The 12,542-nt window shown below is 47.5% G+C and overlaps 1 protein-coding gene and 1 long non-coding RNA gene across 26 annotated transcripts in view; both read right to left on the bottom strand.

The window, feature by feature from the left end:
* Positions 1-12,542, bottom strand: part of LOC128072974 (syntaxin-4-like) — a 45,708-nt gene that overhangs the window by 31,273 nt on the left and 1,893 nt on the right. For 2 of the 20 annotated variants that reach the window (XR_008202554.1, XM_052667229.1), the window contains exons 1-2: positions 6,599-6,786; positions 3,556-3,623 (exon numbers count right to left, since the gene is read on the bottom strand). Coding sequence is in view for 19 of the 20 variants with exons in the window: in XM_052667229.1 (XP_052523189.1) it covers positions 3,556-3,623; positions 6,599-6,779 (249 nt within the window). In the remaining variant the exon portion in view is untranslated. Of the gene's footprint in view, positions 1-3,555; positions 3,624-6,598; positions 6,867-7,197; positions 7,239-7,393; positions 7,618-7,779; positions 7,796-8,011; positions 8,056-8,102; positions 8,121-8,263; positions 8,295-8,325; positions 8,486-8,640; positions 8,937-9,136; positions 9,238-9,270; positions 9,339-10,505; positions 10,607-11,968; positions 12,069-12,542 lie in introns of those variants that run through there. The other 18 variants (XM_052667245.1, XM_052667230.1, XM_052667235.1 and 15 more) reach the window with 18 other exon arrangements.
* LOC128072980 (uncharacterized) lies at positions 3,820-6,283 on the bottom strand. Of its 6 annotated transcripts, none has more exons than XR_008202565.1 (3): positions 5,409-5,731; positions 4,573-5,141; positions 3,820-4,077 (listed from the first exon to the last, which is right to left on the bottom strand). It is a non-coding gene; the product is annotated as an uncharacterized LOC128072980 (long non-coding RNA). The 6 variants fall into 6 exon arrangements; XR_008202561.1 differs by lacking the exon at positions 3,820-4,077 and adding an exon at positions 6,223-6,283 and having other exon boundaries at positions 4,316-5,141; positions 5,409-5,471; XR_008202564.1 differs by lacking the exon at positions 3,820-4,077 and adding an exon at positions 6,223-6,283 and having other exon boundaries at positions 4,316-4,996; positions 5,409-5,471.

Genomic DNA, 12,542 nt, shown 5'->3' with positions numbered 1-12,542 from the left:
CTAAAAACCCCAACCCCAAACCCTAAACCCTAACCCTAAACCCAACCCTAAACTCTAATCCTAACCCAACCCTAACAACCCTGACCCTAACCCTACAACCCTAACCCTATACCCTACTCTGACCCTAACCCTAAACCCAACACTAGCCCAACCCTAAACCCAACCCTAACCCTAACCCAAACCATAATCCCAACCCTAAACCCTAAAGCATAACCCTAATCTTAAACCCCAACCGCCAACCCTAACCCCTACCCTACCACTACCCCTAACCCTACTCCAACCCTAACCCTAAACCTTAATCCTACTCTAACCCTAACCCTAACCCCAAACCCTAAACCTAAACCCAACCACTAACCCTAACCCTACTCTAATCCTAACCCTAACCCAACCCTAACAACCCTAACCCTAACCCTACACCCAACCCTAACCATAAACCCAAAACCTAAACCTATACCCTACTCTGACCCTAACCCTAAACCCAACACTAGCCCAACCCTAAACCTAACCCTAAACCCACCCCTAAACCTGACCCTAACCTAAACCATAAACCCAACCCTAAACCCTAAAGCATAACCATAATCTTAAACCCCAACCCTAAACCCTAACCCTAAACGCCAACCCTAACCCCTACACTAACCCTAACCCTATCCCATCCCTAACCCTAAACCCTAACCCTACTCTAATCCTAAAAACCCTGACCCCAAACCCTAAACCCTAACCCTAAACACAACACCAGCCCAACCCTAAACCTAACCCAAACCCTAACCTAAACCATAACCCCAACCTTAAACCCTAAAGCATAACCCTAATCTTAAACCCCAACCCTAAACCCTAACCCTAAACCCAAAAAGCCAACCCTAAACCCTACACTAACCCTACCCCTACCCCTACCCTAATCCTAACCCTACTCGAACCCTAACCCTAAACCCTAACCCTACTCTAACCCTAAAAACCCTAACCCCAAACCCTAAACCCTAACCCTAAACCCAACCACTAACCCTAAACACTACCCTAAACTCTAATCCTAACCCAACCCTAACAACCCTAACCTTAACCCTACACCCAACCCTAAACTCTAATCCTAACCCTAACCCTAACAACCCTAACCCTAACCCTACACCCAACCCAAACCCTAACCCTATACCCTACTCTAACCCCAACCCTAAACCTAACCCTAAACCCAACCCTAACCCTAACCTAAACCATAACCCCAACCCTAAACCCTAAAGCATAACCCTAATCTTAAACCCCAACCCTAACCCCAAACCCTAAACCCAATCACTAACCCTAACCCTAACCTAAACCATAACCCTAAACCCTAAAGCATAACCCTAATCTTAAACCTCAACCCTAAACCCTAACCCTAAACCCAACCACTAACCCTAACCCTAACCCAAACCATAACCCTAAACCCTAAAGCATAACCCTAATCTTAAACCTCAACCCTAAACCCTAACCCTAAACCCAACCACTAACCCTAACCCTAAACCCAACCCTAAACTCTAATCCTAACCCAACCCTAACACTAACAACCCCAACCCTACACCCAACCCTAACCCTATACCCTAACCCTGACCCTAACCATAACCCCAACCCTAAACCCTAAAGCATAACCATAATCTTAAACCCCAACCCTAAACCCTAAACGCCAACCCTAAACCCTACACTAACCCCAACCCTACCCCCTACCCCCTAATCCCTGGTTTTCCCATTAAATATTCGGTTTTCCCCCTTGAATGAGTATTTCTGCTAGAAATCCCTGTTTTTCACCTAAAATCTTGCTTTTTCTACAAGAACTGCCTGGTTTTAACCTTAGATTTGGGGTTTTCTCACAAAAATCCCTGTTTTTAACCTTAAATATGGGGTTTTCTCACACAAATCCCTGTTTTTAAACTTAACTTTGGCTTTTACTCCAAGAAATCCCTGTTTTAAACATTTAATTTGAAGTTCTTCCCCTTAAAACTGGCTTTTTCTCCCAGAAATCCCTGTTTTTCACCTTAAATTTGGGGTTTTTCCCATACATCTGGGGTTTTCTCACAGAAATCCCTGGTTTTAACATTAAATCTGCCTTTTTCTCACACAAATCCCTGTTTTTCCATTAAATATGGGGTTTTCCCCCTTAAATATGAGTATTTCTGCTAGAAATCCCTGTTTTTCACCTAAAATCTGGATTTTTCTCCAAGAAATCCCTGTTTTTCACCTTAAATTTGGGGTTTTTCCCTTAAATTTGGCTTTTCTTACACAGAAATCCCTGGTTTTAACCTTAAATCTGGTTTTTTTTTTGCCAGAAATCCCTGTTTTAACCTAAAACCTGGCTTTTTCTCACAGAAATCCCTGTTTTTAACCTAAAACCTGGCTTTTTCTCCAAGAAATCCCTGTTTCTAACCGTAAATTTGGGGTTTTCTCACAGAAATCTCTGTTTTTAACCTAAAATCTGGCTTTTTGTCCCAGAAAACTATTTTTTTAACCTTAAATCTGGGGTTTTTCCCTGTAAATCTGGGGTTTTCTCACAGAAATCCCTGGTTTTAACTTTAAATCTGGGGTTTTTTTGCCAGAAATCCCTGGTTTTAACCTTAAATCTGGCTTTTTCTCACACAAATCCCTGTTTTTCCATTAAATATGGGGTTTTCCCCCTTAAATATGAGTATTTCTGCTAGAAATCCCTGTTTTTCACCTAAAATCTGGCTTTTACTCCAAGAAATCCCTGTTTTTAACCTTAAATCTGGGTTTTTTTGGCAGAAATCCCTGTTTTTAACCTTAAATCTGGCTTTTACTCCAAGAAATCCCTGGTTATGACCTTAAATTTGGGGTTTTCCCTTAAATCTGGGGTTTTCCCCCTTAAATATGAGTATTTCTGCTAGAAATCCCTGTTTTTAACCTTAAATATGGGGTTTTTACCTTAAATCTGGGGTTTTCTCCCAGAAATCCCTGTTTTCAACCTTAAATTTGGCTTTTCTTACACAGCAATCCCTGTTTTTCACCTTAAATTTGGGGTTTTTCCCTTAAATCTGGGCTTTTCTTACACAGAAATCCCTGTTTTTATCCTTAAATCTGGGTTTTTTTTTGCCAGAAATCCCTGTTTTAACCTAAAATCTGGCTTTTTCTCCCAGAAATCCCTGTTTTTCACCTTAAATCTGGGGTTTTCTCCCAGAAATCCCTGTTTTTTTACCTTAAATATGGGGTTTTCTCCCAGAAATCCCTGTTTTTAACCTTAAATCTGGGTGTTTTTTTTTTTCCAGAACTCCCTGTTTTTCACCTTAAATCTGGGCTTTTTTTTTTCCAGAAATCCCTGTTTTTCACCTTAAATCTGGGCTTTTCTACTCCCTGTTTTTTCCCCAAATTCAATTGCTTTCCCTTTTCAACACGCTTTTCTGTTTCCTTCAATCCCCATCGTCTCCTTTTGCCCCAAATCTCCTTTTTCACCCCAAAACGCCCCTCACCATCAGCAGCATCAATAACACCAAAAAGCCCCAAAAAGCCCCAAAAAGCCCCAAAAAGCCCCAAAAAGCCCCCAAAATGCCCCCAAAATGCCCTTTTTCAGCCCAATTTCGGTACCTGCGTGCGCCGGACGCGGGCGCTGATGGAGGCCAGGTTTTGTTGGTCCTCAGGCCGAGGCTCCAGCGCTGCGGTTTGGGGTGAAATCGGGCGATTTTGGGGCGTTTTGGGGGGAAAAAGAAATGAAGGGTTTTGGGGTTTTGGTTTGGGGGGTGGGAATGGGGATTTTTTTGGGGGAAAAAGGGGATTTTGGGGGGGAAAAATGGGGATTTGGGGGGGGGGGAAATGGAGTTTTGGGGGGGGGAAAATGGGGTTTTTGGGGGTAAAAATGGGATTTGGGGGGGAAAAATGAGAATCTGGGGGGGAAATGGGGGATTTTTGGGAACCTACGAAGGGATTCTTGGGGTAAAAATGGGATTTTGGGGAGGAAACGGGGGATTTTGGGGATCTCATAAAGGGAATTCTGGGGTGAAAATGGGATTTTGCAGGGAAAAAGGGGATTTGGGGGATTTTTGGGATCCTATGAAGGGATTTTGGAGGTAAAAATGGGATTTTGGGGGAGAAAAAGGGGATTTTTGGGAACTTATAAAGGAATATTTGGGGTAAAACTGGGATTGTGGGGTAAAAAGTGGATTTTGGGGATCCTATAAAGGGATTTATGGGGGAAAAAGGGGATTTTGGGGGGGAATGAGGGATTTTGGGGAACCTATAAAGGGAATTTGGGGGCAAAAATGGGATCTTGGGGAGAATGGGGGATTTTTAGGGAGGAAAAAGGGGATTTTGGGGGGAAATGGGGGATTTTTGGGAACCTATAAAGAGATTTTGGGGGTAAAAATGGGGATTTTGAGGAGAAAAAGGGGATTTTGGGGGAGAAAAATAGAGGGATTTGGGGGGAAAAAAAATGGGGGATTTGGGGAGAGAAAAATGGGGGATTTTTGGGAACCTATAAATGGATTTTTGGGGTGAAAATGGGATTTTGTGGGGAAAAAGGGGATTTGGGGGATTTTTGGGATCCTATAAAGGGATTTTGGAGGTAAAAATGGGATTTTGGGGGAGAAAAAGGGGATTTTTGTGAACCATAAAGGGATTTTTGGGGTAAAACTGGGATTGTGGGGGTAAAAAGTGGATTTGGGGGATTTTGGGGATCCTATGAAGGGATTTTTGGGGTAAAAGTGGGATTCTGGGGATCCTATAAAGGGATTTTTGGGGTAAAAATGGGATTTTGGGGAGGAAATGGGGGATTATGGGGATCTCATAAAGGGAATTCTGGGGTGAAAATGGGATTTTGCAGGGAAAAAGGGGATTTGGGGGATTTTGGGGATCCTATGAAGGGATTTTGGAGGTAAAAATGGGATTGTGGGGGTAAAAAGTGGATTTGGGGGATTTTGGGGATCCTATAAAGGGATTTTGAGGGTGAAAATAGGATCTTGGGGAACGTATAAAGGGAATTTTGGGGTAAAAATGGGATTTTTGGGGGGGGGAATGAGGGATTTTGGGGATCCTATAAAGGGATTTATGGGGGAAAAATGGGATCTTGGGGAGAATGGGGGATTTTTGGGGAGGAAAAAGGGGATTTGGGGGAGGAAATGGGGGATTTTTGGGGTAAGAATGGGATTTTGGGGGGAGGAATGGGGGATTTTTGGATCCTATAAAGGGATTTTGGGGGTAAAAATAGGATTTTAGTGGGATTGGGGGATTTGTGGGGGGAGAACAGGGGCTTTTGGGGCTCCTATAATGGGATTTTGGTGTGAAAATGGTTTTTGGGGGAGAAAAAGGGGATTTTGGGATCCTACAATCGAATTTTTGGGGTAAAAGTGGGATTTAAAGAGGGAAATGGGGGATTTTGGGATCCTAAAAAGGGATTTTGAGGGTAAAAATGGGATTTTGGACAGAAATGGGGGATTTTAGGGAACCTATAAAGGGATTTTGGGGGTAAAAATGGGATTTTGGGGGAGGAAAAGGGGATTTTTGGGAAACTATAGAGGGATTTTGGGGGTAAAAATCGGATTTTGGGGGGGGAAATGGGGGATTTTTAGGAAGAAAAATGGGATTTTGGTGGGGACATGGGGGATTTGTGGCTCCTATAATGGGATTTTGGTGTGAAAATGGTTTTTTGGGGAGAAAAAGGGGATTTTGAGATCCTATAATCGGATTTTTGGGGTAAAAATGGGATTTAAAGAGGGAAATGGGGGATTTGAGGATCCTATAAAGGGATTTTTGGGGTAAAAATGGGATTTGGGGGGGGGGGGGGAATGGGGGATTTTTAGGGAGAAAAATGGGATTTTTGGGGGGGGACATGGGGGATTTGGGGCTCCTATAATGGGATTTTTGGGGTGAAAATGGTTTTTGGGGGAGAAAAAGGGGATTTTGGGACCCTATAATCGGATTTTTGGGGTAAAAATGGCATTTAAAGAGGGAAATGGGGGATTTGGGGATCCTATAAAGGGATTTTTGGGGTAAAAATGGGATTTGGGGGGGGGAATGGGGGATTTTTAGGGAGAAAAATGGGATTTTTGGGGGGGACATGGGGGATTTGGGGCTCCTATAATGGGATTTTTGGGGTGAAAATGGTTTTTGGGGGAGAAAAAGGGGATTTTGGGACCCTATAATCGGATTTTTGGGGTAAAAATGGCATTTAAAGAGGGAAATGGGGGATTTTGGGATCCTAAAAAAGGATTTTGGGGGTAAAAATGGGATTTTGGACAGATATAGGGGATTTTGGGGAACCTATAAAGGGATTTTGGGGGTAAAAATGGGATTTTGGGGGGGAAATGGGGGATTTTGGGGAGAAAAATGGGGGATTTTTGGGGTAAAAAGGGGATTTTGGGATCCTACAAAGGGATTTTGGGGGTGAAAATGGGATTTTTGGGAGCCTATAAAGGGAATTTTGGGGTAAAATGGGATTTTGGGGGGGTAGGGGAATTTTGGGATCCTATAAAGGGACTTTGGGGGGTAAAAATGGGATTTGGGGGCAAAGATGGGGGATTTGGGGGTAAAAACGGGGGATTTTTTGGACTTCTGGGGTTTCTTGGGGGGGAAAAGCGGCTTGCGGGGGGGGAAACGGGGGATTTTGGGGTGGATTTGTGGGGTTGTGGGGTCGCACCTTGGAGGTGGCAGCGCGTCTGGTTGGCCAGCAGCTGCAGCTCCTCCTGCTGCGCCTGCAGGGCGCGCTTCTGCTCTGCTGGGGAAACGGCCCACGGGGGGCTGCCCCATAGCAACGCACACAGAGCCACAGGGACCCCACAGGGACCCCACAGGGAGCTATAGTGCCCCATAGAGCTCATAGCAACCCTAGAGACCCCATAGCAACCCACAGAGACCCCACAGAAACCCCATAGAGACCCCATAGAGAGCTATAATGCCCCATAGAGCTCATAGCAACCCCAAAGACCCCACAGAAACCCCATAGGAACACATTCAGACCCCATAGGGACACATAGAGACAGCACAGAAAGCTACAATGCCCCATAGAGACCCCATAGAGAACAATAATGCTCCATAGAGACCCTACAGAAACCCCATAGGCACACATTCAGACCCCATAGGGACCCATAGAGACCCCACAGAGAGCTATAATGCCCCACAGAGCTCATAGCAACCCTAGAGACCCCATAGCAACCCACAGAGACCCCACAGAAACCCCACAGAGAGCTATAGTGCCCCATAGAGCTCATAGCAACCCCAAAGACCCCATAGCAACACACAGAGACCCCACAGAAACCCCATAGGGACCCCATACAGAGCTATCACGCCCCATAGGAACCCTATAGAAAGCTATAATGCCCCATAGAGACCACAAAGAACCCCCATAGAGACCCCACAGAACACCCATAGAGAGCTATAATGCCCCATAGAGCCCACAGAGACCCCATAGAGAGCTATAAAGCCCCATAGGGACCCCATAGGGACCCCACAGAGAGCTATAATGCCCCATAGAGCTCATAGAAACCCCAGAGACTCCATAGCAACCCACAGAGACCCCACAGAAACCCCATAGAGAGCTATAGTGCCCCATAGAGCTCATAGAAACACCAAAGACCCCATAGCAACCCACAGAGACCCCACAGAAACCCCATAGAGACCCCATAGAGAGCTATAGTGCCCCATAAAGCTCATAGCAACCTTAAAGACCCCATAGCAACACACAGAGATGCCACAGAGACCCCACAGAGACCTATAATGCCCCATAGAGCTCATAACAAACCCAAAGACCCCATAGCAACCCATAGAGACCCCACAGAAACCCTATAGAGAGCTATAATGCTCCATAGAGTTCATAGCAACCCCATAGAGAGCTATAGTGCCCCACAGGGCTCGTACCAACCCCAAAGACCCCACAGAAACCCCACAGGCACACATTCAGACCCCATAGGGACCCATAGAGACCCCACAGAGAGCTATAATGCCCCATAGAGCTCGTAGAAACCCCACAGAAACCCCAAAGAGATCTATAGTGCCCCATAGAGCTCATAGCAACCCCAAAGACCACATAGCAACACAGAGACCCCACAGAAACCCCACAGAAACCCCATAGAGAGCTATAGTGCCCCACAGAGCTCATAGCAACCCAATAGAGAGCTATAGTGCCCCATAGAGCTCAGAGAAACCCCAGAGACTCCATAGCAACCCACAGAGACCCCACAGAAACCCCATAGAGACCTATAGTGCCCCATAGAGTTCATAGAAACCCAAAGACCTCATAGCAACCCATAGAGACCCCACAGAAACCCTATAGAGAGCTATAATGCCCCATGGAGCTCATAGCAACCCCAAAGACCCCACAGAAACCCCATAGGGACACATTCAGACCCCATAGGGACCCATAGAGACCCCACAGAGAGATATAGTGCCCCACAGAGCTCATAGCAACCCCAAAGACCCCATAGCAACCCACAGAGACCCCACAGAGAGCTATAGTGCCCCATAGAGCTCATAGCAACCCTAGAAACCCCATAGCAACCCACTGAGACCCCACAGAAACCCCATAGGAACACATTCAGACCCCATAGGGACCCATAGAGACCCCACAGAGAGATATAGTGCCCCATAGAGCTCATAGCAACCCTAGAGACCCCATAGCAACCCACAGAGACCCCACAGAGGCCCCAGAGAGAGCCATAGTGCCCCATAGGGACCCATAGGGACCCCACAGAGAGCTATAATGCCCCATAGAGCTCATAGCAACCCCAAAGACCCCATAGCAACACACAGAGACCCCACAGAAACCCCATAGAGACCCCATAGAGAGCCATAGTGCTCCACAGAGCTCATACCAACCCCAAAGACCCCACAGAAACCCCATAGGGACACATTCGGACCCCATAGGGACCCATAGAGACCCCACAGAAAGCTATAATGCCCCATAGAGCTCATAGCAACCCCAGAGACTCCATAGCAACCCACAGAGACCCCACAGAACCTCCATAGAGAGCTATCACGCCCCATAGAAACCCCATAGAGACCCCATAGGGACCCCACAGAACCCCCATAGAGAGCTATAACGCCCCATAGAAGCCCCATAGAGACCCCATAGGGACCCCACAGAGAGCTATAATGCCCCATAGAGCTCATAGAAACCCCATAGAGACCCCATAGTAACCCACTGAAACCCCACAGAGACCCATAGGGACCCCACAAAAACCCCATAGAGAGCTATAATGCCCCACAGAGCTCATGGAAACCACAGAGACCCCATAGCAGCCCAAAGAGACCCCACAGAAACCCCATAGGGACACATAGAGAGCTATAGAGACCCCAGAGAAACCCCATAGGGACCCCATAGAGAGCTATAATGCCCCATAGAGCTCATAGAAACCCCAGAGACCCCACAAAAACCCCATGGGGACCCATAGAGACGCCACAGCTCCACAAAGTTTCCATAGAGACCCCATAGAAAAACCACACATAATCCCACACAGCCCCATAGACAAGCCCCATAGAACCCCACAGATAAACCCCACACAAACCTGTAATGCCCCATAGAACCCATAAAAACCCCATAGAGATGCATGGAGACCCCATAGAGCCCACAGAAACTCAACAGATACCCCATAGAAGCCCATAGCGAAACCCCATAGAAAGAGAAACCCCATAGCGAAACCCCATAGAAAGAAACCCCATGGAGATCCCATAAGTGCCCACAGAAACCCCATAGAGCTCCATATAGCCCCATAGAGACCCCACAGAGCCCCATAGAGCCCATAAGGACCCCACAGACAAACCCCATAGAGACCCCACAAAAAAGCCCCATAGAGACCCCATAGAAAAACCCCATATGACCCCACACAGCCCCATAAACAAGCCCCACGTAACCCCATAGGGAAACCCCATAGAGAAACCCCATAGAGAAACCCCATAGATATGCATGGGGATCCCATAGAGCCCACAGAAACTCAACAGACACCCCATAGAACCCCATAGAGACCCCATAGCGAAACCCCATAGAACCCTTTAGAACTCCATAGAAAAAAACCCCATGGAGATCCCATAGTGCTCTCAGAAACCCCACAGAGCCCCATATAACCTCATAGAGACCCCACAGACACCCATAGAGCCTCATAGAGACCCCACAGAGACCCCATATAATCCCATATTACCCCACAGACAAACCCCACAGACAAACCCCACAGACAAACCCCACAGACAAACCCCACAAACCCCTTAGAACTTCATAGAAACCCTACAGAGCTCCCAGAAACCCCACAGAGCCCCATATAACCACACAGAGACCCCACAAAGACCCAGAGCCTCATAGAGCCCCACTGACCCCATAAAGATCTCAGAGACCCACACAACTCCATAGAGCCCCCATACAATCCCATATAACCCCATACAGCCCCATAGAATCCCCCATAGAGACCCCCATAGACAAACCCCACAGAAAAGAGCCCCATAGAAAAACCCCATAGAGATCCCCTGCAGACAAACCTCATAGAGACCCCATAGAAAAACCCCATATAACCGCACACAGCCCCATAGACAAGCCCCATAGAAAAACTCCATAGAGAAACCCCATAGAGAAACCCCATAGAGAAACCCCATAGAGAAACCCCATAGAGAAACCCCATAGAGAAACCCCATAGAGAAACCCCATAGAGACCTGTAATGCCCCATAGAATCCATAAAAACCCCATAGAGATGCATGGAGACCCCATAGAGCCCACAGAAACTCAACAGATACCCCATAGCGAAACCCCATAGAGAGAGAAACCCCATAGAGAGAGAGAAACCCCATAGAGAGAGAGAAACCCCATAGAGAGAGAGAAACCCCATAGAGAGAGAGAAACCCCATAGAGAGAGAGAAACCCCATAGTGAGAGAGAAACCCCATGGAGATCCCATCAGTGCCCACAGAAACCCCATAGAGCTCCATATAACCCCATAGAGACCCCACAGAGCCCCATAGAGCCCATAAAGACCCCACAAAAAAGCCCCATAGAGACCCCACAAAAAAGCCCCATATGACCCCACACAGCCCTATAGAGAAACCCCACAGAGAAACCCCACAGAGAAACCTGTAATGCCCCATAGAACCCATAAAAACCCCATAGAGATGCATGGAGACCCCATAGAGCCCACAGAAACTCAACAGAAGCCCCATAGAAGCCCATAGCGAAACCCCATAGAGAGAGAAATCCCATAGCAAAACCCCATAGAGAGAGAAACCCCATAGCGAAACCCCATAAAGAGAGAAACCCCACAGCGAAACCCCATAGAGGAACCCCATAGAAAGAGAAACCGCATAGAAAGAGAAACCCCATAGAACCCTTTAGAACTCCATAGAAAGAAACCCCATGGAGATCCCGTAAGTGCCCACAGAAACCCCATAGAGCTCCATATAGCCCCATAGAGACCCCACAGAGCCCCCTAGAGCCCATAAGGACCCCACAGACAAACCCCATAGAGACCCCACAAAAAAGCCCCATAGAGACCCCACACAGCCCTATAGAGAAACCCCACAGAGAAACCTGTAATGCCCCATAGAACCCATAAAAACCCCATAGAGATGCATGGAGACCCCATAGAGCCCACAGAAACTCAACAGAAACCCCATAGAAGCCCATAGCGAAACCCCATAGAGAGAGAAACCCCATAGCAAAACCCCATAGAACCCTTTAGAACTCCATAGAAAGAAACCCCATGGAGATCCCATAAGTGCCCACAGAAACCCCATCGAGCTCCATATAGCCCCATAGAGACCCCACAGAGCCCCATAGAGCCCATAAGGACCCCATAGACAAACCCCACAGAAAAATCCCATAGTGACCCCACAAAAAAGCCCCATAGAGACCCCATAGAAAAACCCCATATGTCCCCACACAGCCCCATAAACTAACCCCATAGACAAACCCCATAGACAAACCCCATAGACAAACCCCATAGACAAAGACCCATGACCCTGTGACCCCCATAACCTGACCCCCCGTGACCCCCATGACCCCGTGACCCCCATGACCTCTGACCCCTGACCCCACCGTTGTCAGGCAGGGCGTTTCCCAGCAGCGCCTCCTGCAGGGCCTCCAGCGCCGCCACCTTGCTCTCCATGCAGCGCAGCGCTTCCCGCACTGCCCGCGCCTGATTAATTGCTCATTAATCGCTCATTAGATGCTAATTAGGGGCTCATTAGGGGCGTTCCGGGCTGCCTTCACGGACCCCGATGCCATTCCCCCCCATTAAAACCCCAATTAATGACAGCACTGACCCCCATTCCCCCCCCATCCCCTCAGTCAGTTGCCAATTAGGCACTAATTAGCTGCTAATTAGGGGCTCGTTAAGGGGGGGTCGGGGCTGCTGTCAGGGCCCCCTCTGCCATTGGCCCCCATTAACCCCATTAATACCCCCAATTAATCACACCACTCCCCCCACTCCCCCTACAACAAATTGCTCATCAGTTGCTAATTAGATGCTAATTAGATGCTAATTAGGGGCGTCCTGGGCTGCATTCAGGGCTCCCGATGCCATTCCCCCCCATTAACCCCATTAAAACCCCAATTAATGACAGCACTGACCCCCATTCCCCCCCCCATCCCCCCAGTCAGTTGCCAATTA

The sequence above is a fragment of the Tympanuchus pallidicinctus genome, unplaced genomic scaffold (assembly GCF_026119805.1).
Source record: "Tympanuchus pallidicinctus isolate F22 unplaced genomic scaffold, pur_lepc_1.0 scaffold78, whole genome shotgun sequence".
Lineage (NCBI taxonomy): Eukaryota > Metazoa > Chordata > Aves > Galliformes > Phasianidae > Tympanuchus > Tympanuchus pallidicinctus.
Note: the sequence above shows the minus strand (reverse complement) of the source record. Positions and strands in the feature narration are given on the sequence as shown.